The sequence below is a fragment of the Eptesicus fuscus genome, chromosome 9, assembly GCF_027574615.1.
Source record: "Eptesicus fuscus isolate TK198812 chromosome 9, DD_ASM_mEF_20220401, whole genome shotgun sequence".
Taxonomy (NCBI): domain Eukaryota; kingdom Metazoa; phylum Chordata; class Mammalia; order Chiroptera; family Vespertilionidae; genus Eptesicus; species Eptesicus fuscus.
Genome location: NC_072481.1, coordinates 43096758 through 43113963, shown reverse-complemented (window position 1 = coordinate 43113963; position 17206 = coordinate 43096758). Strand labels below are relative to the sequence as shown.

Sequence of the window (17206 nt, the reverse complement as noted above, 5' to 3'; positions counted from 1 at the left end):
ACTCAAAGTAAAATGGAACAGAAAGAACCCCATGATTAGTTCTGATAAGAGGATATTAAATAGCCATTTATGTTTAGAGATTAGGGTGAAAGACGTACTAAATTTACCACAAATGAAAAACAAACTCCCCAAGAATGAGGCTACAACTTTTAAACTAAGGGTGAAACACAGCATAATGGCCTCCAAAGTTAGGTGTGTTCACTCAGATTATGCAAGACAATCAATCCATCCATTAGAGCTTGATTTCTATATTAGTCTTTCTTGCTCATCTAAAATTTTAATCCTGGAGGCTCAAAACATGCACAGTATGTGCTCTGTCATACAGAAATATATTAAAGGTTCTCTTCAGTTTCCTAACACCAAGGTCAAGTGTCAGTTGCCACTTATCACTTTATATATATAATTTATGTTACTGTGTGGCCCGTGTGATAGCTGAGCTTTTGACACCTGATCTAACACTTGGCACTTATGAATCTATCTATCCCCTTACTCATGATATTTCCTCCACCTGGAATATCAATTGTTCCTATTTCTGCAAACCCATTTTTTCAGAGTACTAGTATAGTTCAAATGCCATCCTCCCAATAAACTTTGTTCATCTGTCTTGAAGAAGTAACACCTCCTTCCTTAAATACACACAAGGCATTTTAGCAACACCTGAGCAATAATACTCAATGGAGCGAGGCAAGAAAGGCATCACAATTTCCTTTAGGGACCTCACTCCAAACCTACAGAATCAGAGTATTGGCAAGGAGGAACAAATAGGGCATTTGGTATTTTGAAAAAAATTCCCTGATGTTTCTGATAGGCCATGTGCCCTAGTTCAGTGGTCGGCAAACTGCGGCTCGCGAGCCACATGCGGCTCTTTGGCCCCTTGAGTGTGGCTCTTCCACAAAATACCACGGCCTGGGCGAGTCTATTTTGAAGAAGTGGCGTTAGAGGAAGTTTAAGTTTAAAAAATTTGGCTCTCAAAAGAAATTTCAATCATTGTACTGTTGATATTTGGCTCTGTTGACTAATGAGTTTGCCGACCACTGCCCTAGTTGATAACCACTGTTTCTATTGTTATTTGACCAGCAAAGTATACAATTCCACATTTGAGAATTGTAACAGAGTTTGGTTGCCTCTGGGGAGGAGCACAGGGGGAGTGGGATGAAAGGAAAACTTAGTTCTTGGAGTGCATACTTCAGTAACTTTTAAATGTTGCCCATATACTAGTATTATCTATTTTTGTTTTGCCCATATATTATCTATTCAAAAGCATAAAAAGTGGCACAGATTTAGAAGCCAAATACTGTAACTCTTGATTTGTTTTCTGATTGCCCCACTTACTAGCTACATTGATCCTAGGCAAGTCACTTTATCTGCCTGACACTCAGTTTCCACATATTAAAAAAGGAAAGGAGCCTGGCCGGCGTGGCTCAGTGGTTGTCAACCTATGAACCAGGAGGTCACGGTTCGATTCCCGGTCAGGGCACATGCCGGGTTTGTGGGCTCGTCCCCAGGAGGGGGAATGCAGGAGGCAGCCGATCAATGATTGTCTCATCATTAATGTTTCTATCTCTCTCTCCCTCTTCCTTCCTCTCTGAAATCAATAAAAACATATTTTTAAATGAAACGGAGTTAATAGCTGCTAACCAATAGGGTAATTGTGAGAAACAAAGGAGATAATGTATTTAAAGCAAAGAACTGGCCCTAGTATCTGAGTAGTGATGCCCACTGCAACTCCTCGAGGGCCCAGTCATCCCATGGCCTTAAAAATTGCACTTACTGTCCAGCAGGTGGGGCCCAGTTGGCTGGACATTATCCCATGCACCAGGAGGTCACCAGATCGATTCCCAGGCAGGGCACATGCCAGGGTTTTGAGCTCGATCTCCAAAAGGGGGCATGTTTCTCTCTCATCAAATGTTTGTATATCTTTCTCCCTCTCCCTTCCTCTCTCTAAAATCAATAAAAACTTATTTATTAAAAATTTGTATTTACTCATATACAGTGAAAAGAAAACTCACATTTTAATGCCCTTCCTAAATCGTATTCTCTAAACCCAGAGAATACGATTTAGGAAGGAAATAAAGTGAGATTTGTCAGTCTGTCTTGTCAAAACCAGAGAACAGGCACTGGTATTTTTGTTTCCCGCAGTGGGGATGTTGCTAATGCTCACACCATATCACAACTGATGGCCCGCAGAAAGGTCACTGGAATGGCTTTAATGCTTCTTCCTCACAGTGCTGTGATTATCGTAATAGTAAACAGTTGCCAACAAAGCCATCCCTAAAAGTGCAAGTCTCCCCAGATGCGGGAAAACCATTCTTGTGTCATGATTAACAGCTTCCTAGAAGCAGCACAGCTAATGCTCAAGCCACTGTAAATTACTTGCACCTCCTTTCCCCGCCCCCACAACTCCACTGGCCCACAATATATGAAGATGCTTCTTGAACCATAATCCCTTCAAGGGTGGTGGCTATGGGGTGGTAAACGGAGTGACCATCTACAGACAGCTAGAGCCTTAGGAACACCAATGAGAGCCATGAAACATGATTTTCCTAATCAGAAAGTTGATGGGGCAGAGGAAAAACCTGCAGCTTTGACCTCAGACCGAGACACAACCCTGCTTAAATCCTGCCACTGCTGTTACCTGACACTGATAACAAAGCCCAGGCTTACCACCGTGGATCTTGAGGCCCTAAAGCACCTGCCTCAATTGACAACACTTGCCCCTTCACTTAGTTTGACCCAGACACTCTGAAATAACTTCCATTCCTCCCACATGCTAGCCCCTTCCTACAGATCACCTATTTCCCAACTACCCGTTCTCATCCTTTGTGCCTCAGCTAGAAAACCTCTTCCTGGCTCTCTCTAAATTGCTCCATCCCCAGGTGTGCTCTGATCACCCCGTTTGTTCCTTTGCATCACTTCTTACAATATACAACCATCTTACCGAGTTATTTTTGTTTATTATCAGGCACCTACCCAAGCCCAGAATGCAAGCTGTATGGGAGCAACCTTTTCCATTTGGTTTCCCCCAGTTGGTAGCCATGTGGGATACAGGAGGAGTTCGGTAAGTATTTCAGGAAGGAAGGAATTAATGTATGAATGTGCTCTAAGCTGTAACCTGCCTCTGCTATTATCTAGCTGTAAATTTGGAGCAAACTTTAGTATTCTCATCTGTAAGATGGGTTTTGATAAGCTAGTTTCCTTTACATATTATAAGGAGAAATAGAAGCAACTAAATTAACTAAACTAAACTTCTAATATTAAGAGGATTTTTAAAAAATGATAATTCATCAAAATAAATAATTTGTGGACATTTAAAAATCAATATTAAAAAGTAAATATATATGATGATGTTATGTAGAAAAAATGCACAGCCTTTCTCTCATACATATATTACAGAAAAGGTTGGGTATACCAACTATAAATATGTAAACATATACAGATAACAACTAAATATGAAAAAATAATGCAATTGTGGGTAATTTTTTCTTCCAGACCAAAAAATTAAATTAAAAAAACACATTTTGCCACAACAAAATTTCAATTAACAATTAACTGTTTCATAATAGCTTATAAAAATTGTTTTTAAAAAGGAACCTTTCAAAGGTCACAGACTAAAAGTACATGAAATGTACAACTGGGGAAAAATTACCATTTATTGAACAATTCCTATGTGTTGGCACTAAGCTACATTAATTAAGTCATATAGTAAATATATTTATTAATCATCTACAACCTAGTATTATTGTTCATACTATGTAGAAGAAAAATTAGGCTGCTATTTCACCTTCTAAAGTGTTTCCCCAAATGTCACCTTCTTAATGAGGCTTTACCTGGTCAACCTTTCTAAAATTGCCAACCCACACCCTCCTAAATTCCTTATCCATTTTCCCTGCCTTAATATTCTGCATGGCATATATCACCCATATTATATAACTTACTTATTTGCTCTCTCCCCTCACTAAAATATAAGTCCTACAGGGTAGGGATATTTTTCTGCTGATCCTCTTCTGAAACCCCAGTACCCAATAGAGGACCATAGAGTAGATATTTAAAAATATTTGATAAATGTATAAATGAATGAATGAATAAATGAGTGAATGAACAACTGAATGTACTGGTGAGTTTCTATCAGGTGGTTCATAAAGTCTGCTAAACTCAAAGCCCTTCTTCACTTTTATACTAGAGTTACTGAGTACAATATATACATACATAATATATATTGAATATATAATATATAGGTATAGTGCACAGAAGTTGATCTGGGAAAATAAAATTAGTGAGACTGATGACAGGAACTAGGGAATAAAGGTCAGAGAGAACACTTTCTTTCTGGAGAAAAACAATGGCATTTTTTAAGATGTACATAAAGTACGGTTATTATCCTTTTTTTTTTAACTTATTACAGAATATGATGATACAGGGTTTTACAGCTTTGAAATGGGAGGACAGACGACTGAAGCTGAACTGCATGATGAACTGAGCCTGAGCTAAGCCACGTTCTCCACCAAGGACAACTCTTGAGCTCTAATGCTATATGAGAAGGTAGGCTAAAAACTAGTCAGGAAACCACTGAAAAGCAAAGCAAAGATTTCAGAGGCCCCAAATACTAAGGAGACAGAAATGGAGACCAGGTCCCAGGAGGGAGAGGGGATGGGTAAATACCCCAGACTCACGTGGAGTACCTGGAAGGCTATGTCTTAGGAGAAAAGGCAAGCTGGACAGAGCCTGAACCTCACAATGTCAGGCATTCAATCAAATTACAACATGATGAGAAATGCAACCAAATAACCATAGCCAGAGAAAACCTCAAACAGTAGAAACACATCTAAAGTTGATCCAGATAACAGAATTAATTATTTAAAGTCCTTATAAACTATGATTAATATCTTCAAGGAACGGCGAAAAAGATGGCATATACAATTTTTTTTTTTAAATGGAGAATTCCAACAAAAGAATTATAATTTTAAAAGAAATAAAACAAACTCTAGAATAGAAAACTATAGTTAATTTTAAAATATTTACATAGTCAATGTGCTTGCAACTACTCTAGGCACATTATATTTTATTCCTATAGATTCCATGAGGCAGATACTAACTATTACTATCTCCCCTTTTACAGCAACAAAACTGAGACATACATTTTAGGTAATTTTACAAGCTAGTGAGTGGATAAGCCCAACTTTGAACTCAGGCAGTTTGGCTCCAGAATCAATGAATCAGTAAACTATACTACAGTAATTAATAACAGTTGAAAATTGGTGAGTTATTTATATTTCTTACTCTCAATTTGAATTAAATCCTTCTCAAGATATTTAGATAGAATTAATAATTAGTGTATACTCTAATGGAATATAAGAATGACTATGTAAATATTTTAAAATTAACTAAAAGTTGTGCCCTGTTGCTTTCCTATTGCACATCTGAGGAAAGCTTGGCCAATGTGACCACACAGGCACAGCAAGGAACTAACTCAAAATGCAGGTTATCTTAGAAGAAAAGAAATACTCTCACCAGTGTCAGCCTAGAAAATTTAAACCTAAAAAAATAATAGCACATTTAATATAAAATTATGGAAAAGAAGTATTCATCACAAATACTCAAAGAAAGAAATGGTAGAACTATTTAAAGAAATAACTTCTTACAAAACCCACATGGGGACACAGAAAACACATTTTGAATACTGCATGTGACAGCATGAAATAAATAAATAAATCACCGGGGGTAGATGGCATATCGATAGAATTATTTCAAGCTGCAGAGACTAACTCTATCATGATCCTAAAAAGAACCTGTCAACAAATATGAAAAACAAAACAATGGCCTACAGACTGGAAATGTTCAATATACATCCTAGTCGCAAGAAGATGCAAGGAGTGCAGTAACTCTAGGACCATCACTCTAATTTCCCCCACTAGCCCAGCGATGCTCAAGGTGATTCAGCAAAGGCTTTTACTTTTTAAGGAGTGAGAAATGCCAGATGGTCATGCAGCAGTCAGAAAAGGAAGAGGCACTGGTGACCCAATTGCAAGCATTTACTGGATACTGGAGTGCTCCAAAGAATTTCAGTAGACGGTTAGTCTATGTTTTACAGACTACATTAAACCCTTTGGTTGTATCAACCTTGACAAGTGGTGGGATGCTGTGTAAGAAATAGGCATGCCTAGGCACTTACTGTCCTGAGGTGTAACCTGTATTGTGGACAGAATATGGAGAGACAGAATGGTTTCCTGTAGGCAAAGATGTCAGATAAGGGTGCATAATCTGTATAATCTGTACACAGAACATACCATACAAAAAGCTGGGCTAGACTCAGAGAAAGGAGGAGTGAAAATTGGTGGAGGAAATATCAATAACTTAAGATATGCTGGTGACAACATCTGATTGGCAGAAAGAAGCAATGATTTGAAATGACTTCTGATGAGAGTGAAAGCAGAAAGTGCCAAAACAGGACTGCATTTGAACATTGTGAACACAGAAAAAATACACAACTTTAACCTAGACAAGAAAGCCATTGAAATTGTTCAAGATTTCGCTTGTCTTGGTTCAATCATCAATTCAAATGAAGACTGTAGCCAAGAAATCAAGAGAAAACTGAGGCTCAGAAGGGCAGCAATGGAAGAATTAGGAAAGATGTGTCCTTAGAGATCAAGGCTAAGGTCATCCACACCCTGGTGTACCCAATTACCATGTACAGATGGGAAAGTTGGACAGTGAAGAAGGCAGATAGGAAAATAATTGATTCATTTGAAATAAGGTGTTGGAGGAGAGTCTACAGATACCCTGAACAGCCAGAAAGATGAACAAGTGGGCCCGAGAGCTAATTAAGCCTAACGCATTGCTGCAGGCAAAACTGACAAAACTGAAGCCGTCCTACCTCAGACACACCATAAAAAGGCAGGGTTCTTTAGAAAAGACAGGAATGCTAGGGAAAAGAGAAGGCAGCAGGAAAAGGGGAGGAACAGCTATGAGATGAATTGGCTCCATAAAAGAAGCTGGAGGCATGAGTCTATAAGGAACTGAGCTGGGCTGCCGAGGACAGGACATTGTGGACTTCACACACCATAGGGTCTCCAGGAATTGGAGCCAATTCAACAGCTCGTAACACACACATATGACAGCAGAGTTTAAGCTGGGCTCAGCTCATATACCCCATGTGGGGTTACAGTATAATGTTTGAAACTATTCTAACAAGACAACCTTACCTTTCTCACCATTTGTCCGAGAAAGCCACCTAGGTGGCTACTCTAAGTTTTAATTCCTTGTTGTTGATTAGCCAGAACAGGAACTATAAAATTAATTTGTAGTGAGAGGATACTAAAAACGGTAAAAGTTACCTTCTGGCATTTTGCCATTAGAAATAAAGCTCTCACTATAAAAATTTTTTAAGTTCAAGAAAAAAACATTGCTTATACTCAGAAGATAAACCACTTTTCTGTCCTTAAACATCTGGACCTGAAGGGTTTTTTAAAGTCTATATTTGTGGTCTTGATTTTTAGAAAACCTTAAAAAGGCCTTCTTATAAAATCTGAAAAGCTTACACACACTGCACAATGTTACTCTGTGTACTACCTTTAAGGTGGGCAAAGCAGTCAAACCTGAGTTTTTGGTTTCTGGGAAGTGGTAGAAGGGACCCATGTTCTTCCCAGGCATAGCTCATCATCACCTTTCATAAGTGAGAACTCACCACATTTCCAGAAAATGTCTCAGACTAAATTCTGGAAACTAGGTTAGAGCACTAATTTAGTTTCTTCGACAAGAACTTAGAGAAAGTTCTTCCAACATCAAAAAAACTGGTAACTTTAAAAAAAAGAAATAATGCTTACCTTTGAATATTTCTGTAACTCAGCATCATCTGCAATCTGTGTGTCCAAAGTAGCAACCTAAATTTACAAGAAAAAATATATTCAATATCTGTAAAAGCATAACTTTACTTCTTCCTAGGTTTCCTGAAAAAAAATAAATAAATCTGTAAAACCTATGTTCCATGTGAAAGAATGCACCTGACCTGCATTCTAATCTCTTTCCTATATTTCTCAACTCCATAAGTATAATACATAATGTAAATTTCAGAGAATATTTGCTTTTCTGTTGTTCTCTTTTTTCCTTAACTCAGTGGTCGGCAAACTCATTAGTCAACAGAGTCAAATATCAACAGTATAACGATTGAAATTTCTTTTGAGAGCCAAATTTTTTAAACTTAAACTTCTTCTAATGCCACTTCTTCAAAACAGACTCACCCAGGCCGTGGTATTTTGTGGAAGAGCCACACTCAAGGGGCCAAAGAGCCGCATGTGGCTCGCGAGCCGCAGTTTGCTGACCACGGCCCTAACTTATTCGAAAGTTGAACCAAAAGGTGATGGGCAAATACATATACTATTTTTTAAAAATCCACGATCCCTAAAATTTTAATATAATCCTCCATTATATTGACTCCATAAAAAATTTCATTTTTTCCCTAACCGGTTTGGCTCAGTAGATAGAGTGTTGGCCTATGGACTGAAGGGTCCAGGTTCGATTCCGGTCAAGGGCATGTACCTTGGTTGCGGCACATCCCCAGTACAAGGTGTGCAGGAGGCAGCTGATTGGTGTTTCTCTCTCATCGATGTTTCTAACTCTTTATCTCTCTCCCTTCCTCTCTGTAAAAAAAAATCAATAAAATATATTTTTTAAAAAGAATAATAAGACCCAAATATATGTTGGCTATATAGAAAAATTTCATTCTTTTGACAAAAATCAAGAGTCTGGTCATTTTTAGTTTTAAATTCTGGCCTTAAAACAAAGTTTGCAAGGTCAGTGAAGTCAGACAAGTGTGGAAAAATTATGTGTCTGACTTTCCCCAACAAGCTCAAACCATCTCCCTAGGAGAAATGGCCGCCAAGGACATAAACGGGAAGATCTGGACTGGTGGGAGGCTCACGGAATACCTAACGCTTTTAATCCTGGCCTAAAACTATGGTCCAAAGCTCCAATGGTGGACACCCACAGAAATGAATGGCTTACAAGCAAAATACTTTACTGATGATTTGCATCTGTAAGTTGTTAATAAAATATGATGCATCTGGAGGGAGGAGATAAGTTAAACAATGATCCAACTAAAGTTTTTAAAAGTACTGCAGATAAGTAGATGCTGGAAGAAAATAAAATGAAAAACACTGGAGTACATGTATGCATGCCTTCATTCATCTTGACTGGCTTCTTTCTGCTCTTCATTCTTCGGAACAAGCTACAACTCTTAATGAATAAGCTATCACTTTAAATTTCAAACCTCAAATTCTGTTCCCCCTTTCTAGCCCCTCTGTTGTAACCTCTCCATGTGATAAATGATATCTGGGAGGGTAGTTGTAAGGAGGATAACATTTTAACAAAAAACAGTTCATCACAAAACTGGCCATTTATAAACACTGATACACCACACTACTTTGGATATCAAACCATAAAGGATAGTGGCCCAGTCATTTCCTAGGTGATAGCTTAATGACAAAATAGCATTCAAAATCTATGAAGTAAAGAAGCAAGTAGTCCCTGAGGACTGATACGCAAGTATAAAATTAGCAAGGAGAGAATGTATGAACTGTTTTGACTCATCTTAATGACATTGGAAAATTTCCGACAATAGTGGCTGCATATTCTGAATGGAGAAGAGAAATGAAAAATCTCCAACCAGCCAACAAGTACTAATGATAAACATATGTAAGAAAATGTTAATGACAATAGAAATTGAATAGCATATTTTATTACGAAGGCATTTAGTGAACATGGTAGAGACTTTTCTAAGCACAGATTTCTGCTTTCATGTGGATTCAAATGGGGAAATGTAATCAATCCCTTACTCAATGAATCTAATAACAGGTGAAAGGAAGTCTAATGGACCACTGGCACTATAAACTTATACCTAACCTAAATTACCTCCTGTTCTCCCAAATACATTTGATAATCATTCTTTCATTTTTCTCATAAAACTGTAAGATTCTTTGTGAAACATAGGACTAATATCCACTTCCCTTTCAGTGTACAATAAAACAAACAGATCATAAAAGCAATCATAAAAATGCCAGCAATTTTTAAGCAGCTGAGACAGGTTATAAATTTTAAGGCAAGTCCTCTCTCTCCTAACATTTTTCTGCCTATTGTCGACTTAAATGGTTTCAGCATGAACTGAGGGCCTGCTAATTGTAACCAAAATTTGTGTGCAGTCCTTACTTGATCTTATAGCTTAAAATGCTAAATAATAATAATAATAATAATAATAATAATAATAATCAATTGATTGATTTAATAGGAAAGAAAGGCAAGAGGAAAAAATAAGGACAAGCTGGCTACTCTTTGACTATCCCATTCCTTTAAATTGTAATGGTAAGGGCTTGACATGAAATGAGACATGAGTGTGTTTTATTTGAAGATTTTAACATACCATTACTTCATAATCGGGGCCCAATAGGTTTTCCCATCTCGATTTCAGTTCATTTTCTGAAAAGTCAGGGACTCTTTCTGGGTTAAAAAAAAAGGGGGGGGGGATGTTAAAGATGTTAAAACTACTGTGAGCCAAACACACTACTTAATTCTTCAATAAGAGCAGTTTCAGTAAATAAATGGAAATAAGTAAAATGAAAATGCATTAACTTAGACCTACTAGTTAAAGTAAATCAGACATACCCTCTAAGACTAATGTAAAATGTAAAGACCAGCATGACCAAATTATGAAGGAGCTTTTGTTAAGGAATACTGTAAAGGGAAGAAGTGATGAGTTATAAATGAAATTTGAATTACATACAGCTTATAAGTAAACATCCTGTAGCTTATAAGTCAAATGCATCTGGTTTTGCTTTATATAATATCTCAGGACAAACAAGGATTTAATTTAAATATTAATTATTTCAAAGCAGTACCTTCCACTCACCATAGGAAAAGTAAAAACGCATCAAGCTATCTTTCCTATCAAGTAGGTGTATCAACACAATCCACTCAGACTTTTCTCTTGGGTGGATATAAAGGCGTGTCTGGTTTTAATTCAACCACTGAGTCCATGAGATTTAATATAATAGAAACTTTGCTTTTACTTTGGTCTTTGTGGTTTCATTGTATCTTTAAGATTTTCTTACTTGACATTAATATTGCCTTTTTTACACAGGTAAGATGATGTTAAAGAGCTAAGACAGACTTTAAGAGTCCCGCCTTTCTTCCACATCAGCTTAGCCCGCAGCTTACCACACCGTTTATACTCTGAATAATGCCTACTAGTCAAAAGTCAAAGTACTAAAACCATAATTTCAAATTATATTTATAGTAGTAGCATATAATAAACAAAGCAACACCTTTTTTCTTTAAGTTGAAGGAAAACTCTCAGTTTTGTCACAAGATCAGACAAGTCGCAGAACACTTATCACAACTGACATAACTATTTATCTAAAATCAAACAAAACTTGCAATATCAGCTCTTTCAGTCTTCAGCATGGACAGCGCATCCTGGATGCATACAATGCTTAACTACATAAAATGTAATTACATAATCCTTAACTAAAACAGACTAACCTCAGAAATCAAAGACAAAGACTAATAAACACTGAAGAATTTAAATTACTAAATTTACAAAAGAATATCCATGAAAGCCCCAAATGGTTTGGCTCAGTGGATAGAGCATCGGCCTGAGGACTGAAGGGTCCCAGGTTCGATTCCAGTCAAGGGCATGTACCTTGGTTGCAGGCACATTACCAGTGCAGGAGGCAGCTGATCGATGTTTCTCTCTCATCGATGTTTCTAACTCTCTATCCCTCTCTCCTCCTCTCTGTAAAAAACCAATAAAATGTATTTAAAAAAAAAAAAGAATATCCATGAAATAACTATATGTTAGTTTACATTTCAGGGATAACTACTCAAAGATCCTATTAAAAACCAAATATCATTCGTGTGGGCTCTGCACCTTTGTGCCTACTTCTGCTAACATTTCTATAGGAAATTACATTAAGAGTTCTACCATCCTGCCTATTAAACTTCTTCCAGCTGGCCAGTGTGGCTCAGTTGGTTGAGCAACGTTCCATACACCAGGCAATTGCTGGTTCCATTCCTAGTCAAGGCACATGCCCCGGTTGTGGACTTATCCCCAGTGGGGGTCATGCAGGAGGCAGCCCATTGATGTTTCTATCTTTCTCTCCCTCTAAAATCAATAAAAACATATATATTTTTTAAAATATTCTTCCAGACAACAGTTTCTTATTTGGTAAACTAATTTGAATAAAATTTGCAATGCCTTGAATTGTAAGCTTAAACACATGATATTTAAAGATGATATTTCATATACATGTATAAAATAATGTTGCCATTTCCCCTTCAATTCTTTTTTTAAAATGTATTTTTATTGAATTCAGAGAGGAAGAGAGAGGGAGAGAGAGAGAAACATCAATGATGAGAGAGAATCACTATCAGTTGCCTCCTGCATGCCCCCTACTGGAGATCAAGCCTACAATCCGTCCAGGCATATGCCCTTAACTGGAATCAAACCCAGGACCCTTCAGTCCGAAAACCAGCTAGGGTCCCCTTCACTTCTTTTGATAATACTTTACCTTTCAATAATACAATGACTGGGGGGGCGTGGGATGAGGGCATGCGACAGGGGTTAGGGGAGGCTGGGGGAATGTCAATGGGGGGAAAAAGGAGATAAATGTACTACTATGTGTAATACTTTAAAGAATAAAATAAAATTTTTAAAAAAATACAGTGAAAGCACAGTCATGAGATTTAAAACACAACACAAAATCTAAGTACCAGAGGAAAGAGATTAATTTCTTTTCAGCAGCTCAATAAATCCTAGGCTACACAAAATGATCAAAAAAATAAATAGTATGATGATCAGAAATTATTATTTCAATGGTAGTGAAGGGGGACAGAATATACCACCCCAAAATATGCCATTTTGGCATGTAGGTTATTTTGAGCTGAAGGTAATCAAAACTCAACATACTCAGGAAAGAAGTTTTACCTCTCCCTTAACTGCCTAAAAGAATTTACATAGGGAGTCTAGCCCAGAAGAGCTATTACCATCGACAACTTTTTTTATCTGAAAGACCTACCTGCAGGGCAGGGCAAACTTCTAATTACCAAACATCTGCCCTTCTTCAGGTCCTGTGAATTATCCTCCCCCCCCCCCCACCTTTGAAGCCCAGGCCCCTATCCCCTTAGCTCAGAATGGCATATAAGCCTCAATTACCCAATTTGCTCTTGGGTCCCCTATTTTTATGGGGCTCCCCCACCTGAAATTTTCTCCTGCTAATCTGTCTTATGTCATTTAATTATTTAACCAGCTAAACAACCTAAAAGGGAAGAAGAAAAATATTTTTCACCTCTGCAGCAAAAAAAAAGAAGGCTAATAACTTCATAGCTGTTGGAATATTTTGGTCTTACTCTCATTTGCAGTTCTATATACCCATGAAGAAAAATGTACTAAGATGGATCCAAAAAGAGAAGATAAAATACTTCTAAAATTATTTCTAACTTCAGAATGTATTTGATTTCCACCTGATAGTTCACTGAAAAATCTATCTGGGCTCACTTGAATTTAAACAGCAAAGACTAACTACAATTTACTTGGGTCAAAAAGAACAAGGTGAGCCCAAGCCAGTTTGACTCAGTGGATAGAGCCTTGGCTCAGGTTTGATTCTGGTCAAGGGCATGTTGTAATGCATGCAGGAGGCAACCAACCCATGTGTCTCTCTCACATCGATATTTCTCTCTCTCTCTCTGTCTCTCCCCCTGCCTTCTGCTCTCTCTCTAAAAAACAAACAAACAAACAAAACAAACAAAAAAACAATGGAAAAATATCCCCAGGTGAGGATTACAAAAAAAAACAAAAAAAAAACCCAACACGGTGAATTTCCAAATCATAGGAAAAATTTCAAACTGAATGAGGGATTACTCCTTCCTTTAGGCCACTCTTTCCTGAAAGAAGACAATCAAAGTCAAAAGCCAAAATTTCTCTGGAACTTGTGTGGTTTAAGTATTCCATTTCATTCAACTGACAAGGTCTTGCTGAGCACTGTGTGTAGGAGATTGTGTGGGACGGTTACTCAATATGCTTGCAGAACAGAGTCAGCTCTAGTAGCTGAGGGATCAAAGTGCAAAGTAAAAGAACAAAGTTGCCTATCAGTTAAAAAGAAAAGTAAAAGACAAATATTTAGCTACCCAGCAATTTGATGAAACATAAAAAAATGTATACATTAATTTTTATGGTGAAAAGGAAGTACTTCTATATGTATACAGATAGCTATCCCATATAATAAAAGCCTAATATGGTAAGTGTCGGGTCATCTGGTGACCAGTCAACTGTTCAACCAATCAAAGCGTAATATGCTAATGACATGCTAAGGCCACTCAACCGCTTGCTATGACGTGCACTGACCACCAGGGGGCAGACGCTCTGATGGGTAAATTAGCTTGCTGCTGGGATCTGGCCGATCAGGACTGGGCGAGATGGGGCTGGACATGTCCTGGAGTCCTCCCGTGGGCCCTTCCCAACCCCGATTGTGCACTGGTGGGGTCCCTCAGCCTGGCCTGTGCCCTCTCGCAATCCAGGACCCCTCAGGGGATGTCAGAGAGCCGATTTTGGCCCAATCCCGCAGGCCACTCCCCTCGGGAGGGCACCAGACACAGGGCTCATGGCTGGCGAGTGCTGCTGTGGCAGCATGAGCCTCTCCTGATCGGGACTGATTGGGCACGAGCCCACAGGAGGCGCATTGGGGCTGGAATGAGCGTGAGCAGCAAGTAAAAGCTGCAGGCGGTGCTGGACTGCGGGTTTTGACCCGATCCCCTCAGGCCACCCAGAGGGACCTCACCCATGCACAAATTTGTGCACCAGGCCTCTAGTATATCTATATCACTAATATACAAGCTAAAGCAGCAATTTAAAATGCTGCAAAAAATAGTCACCGCATTCTAATAAAAATGCATTCAAAATTAATATAATCAAAGAATAAACAACGATATGGTTGGTTCCCAACTGCCACAAGTGTTAAGATGTTGATATTAAAAATACCCACTTTTATAGAGCCAAAATGCCTCTAAAACTCACATTGTATTAACTAAAAAGAGAGAAAAAGGTTAACAAATGAGAAAGTCAAATTGCTTTGAATTGAATGCTTTGTGCCTACCCAGTTTTTCTAAGGCTTGTATGTTGTCATTTTTTAGATTATCCATTCTTTCTTCAGTTTCCTCATCTTCAACATCCAAATTAGTTTCTGTGTCCACTGCTCCAGCTAGAAAGAGGGCTGGTGGTTTTGGTGGTTCTACAACAGTTCCTAAAATAAGAATTGTACACTTGAATCACTAAAGGCCATGTTTAAGTGAGCTTTTTCCCCGCCTGTTCTACTGTTTCATAACCTCATTAGAAACATCTCAGGTGACTTAATAAACATGACTCCTTTGTTTAAAATTTCATGTGTGATAACCAATCAATTCCTTAAAAAATAAATATGCTGGTAGTATTGAAAAGAATAAGGAACTAGGCAGTGGAAAGAGAAAAGCAAGGCAAAGTCAATGACAAAGCAGGAATAGGGGTGGGGGATTCTTCTTGATTAAGAAACCAAAGAAACATAACACATGCAATAAGTGCAATGCATTATTCATTCGTGATTTCATGAGATTTTTTTGGTGGGAGGAATGAGAGAAGCTACAAAATATATTTAGGGGCAATTGGGAAAATTTAAGTATGTGTTGGGTATCTGATGTTAGGGAATTACTATAAATTTTCTTTGGTGTGATAATGACATTATGTTTACCTAAAAACTACCCTTCATTGTAAAGCTATAGTCTGAAGTGTACAGGGCTAAAGTGTCATAATGTCTACTACTCATTCTGAAATGGCTCAGGGAAAAAACATACAGAGATGAAGCAAATACGGCAAAATGATAGCTGTTGAATCTAAACAGTGGGTCTTTCATATATTATTTTTCAGTTTCTCTGTTTGCAATTTTTATAATAAATGGTTGAAAAAGATAACCAGTTAAAAGTCCCTATGATCTTCACATGAGATTTTAAACTACACATAGGATTTTTAAAAATCATAAATCCCTTGGTACAAACTAAATACACAGCCCAGGCTAGCGAAAGGAATGCCAGCCAGAAGTTCCTAGTGTCACTGGAGAGAATGGTTACTCACCAGAGTTTATAGTACAAAGCAGTATGATGAAGTGATTGTGTGCTACAAAACGTACACAAAATAGTTACACAAACAACTATGCAGGGGTGGGCAAAAGTAGGTTAAATTAGCAGCCACCATTATCTAAAAGATCCTATAATAAAAGCCTAATATGCAAATTGTCCCCTCGACCAGGAGCTCGACTGCTCACTATGACATGTGCTGACCACCAGGGGGTGGCGCAGACCATGGCGGGGTCAGCAATGTGGTGCTGGTAGTGGGCAGCAGTGGAGGTGCTGCCAGCCCTGATGGGCCCTGATGACAGCAGGACCGCAGGATGGTGGAGCAGGTGAGCGAATGGCGCCAGGCCAAGACGGGTGTGAGTGGGGCCCAATCGCCCCACCGATTGCCCTGCAGATGGCAACCAGTGGTGGTGGTGGGGGGCAGGGCCACCGCCTGGCTCCCAAGCCCTGAGGGAGCCGGGCAGAGCCCGATGACTCAGGTGGAGGGGGGAACGTGGGGGGCCAGGGGCCCAGGTGCTGCCCAGGGCCCAGAGGTCAGCTGGGATCTGCCCTTCCACACCAGGCCCTCACGCTCTGATCGCTGGCCAGGCCTAGGGACTGCACCTGTGCACAAATTGCGTGCACCAGGCCTCTAGTAAATCATAAGTAAGGATATGAAATAATAACAATAATAATAAGAAAAAGATAAGTAATACAATAATAAATAATAAAGTAAGAATAAACTGCTTTGCATACTCACAACTGTAAACCTATTTTTGCCCACCCCTATATAAGGTATACAAAAAGTATGATTTACAGGAAAAAAAGTAAGATTTAGAATGCCAGAGGGAGCTATTGTGCAAGAGCTAGAAGCTGTCCAGTTTATTTCAGTAAAACAGACTTAAATGCTGTGTGGAAGGTACACCAAGCCTTGTTGCATGGGCCAGAGGGCAAGGGTATAACCACTCCCCTACCTTACACAGTGGCCACACAAAAACAAGTGATTACAATGGAGTGTGATAAATTCTACAACATAGTGCTCTTCAAAGGGTGCTAGTGAAAATCACAGTTAAGGACACCCAAA

At 38.6% G+C, this 17206-nt stretch overlaps 1 protein-coding gene across 1 annotated transcript in view; it reads right to left on the bottom strand.

Annotated features, from left to right (window-relative positions):
- The window catches only part of PATJ (PATJ crumbs cell polarity complex component), a 316022-nt gene that overhangs the window by 252881 nt on the left and 45935 nt on the right, over positions 1-17206 (bottom strand). Inside the window, exons 12-14 of the mRNA XM_028142315.2 lie at positions 15135-15281; positions 10409-10485; positions 7821-7877 (exon numbers count right to left, since the gene is read on the bottom strand). Coding sequence (XP_027998116.2) covers positions 7821-7877; positions 10409-10485; positions 15135-15281 — 281 coding nt within the window. The remainder of the gene's footprint in view (positions 1-7820; positions 7878-10408; positions 10486-15134; positions 15282-17206) is intronic.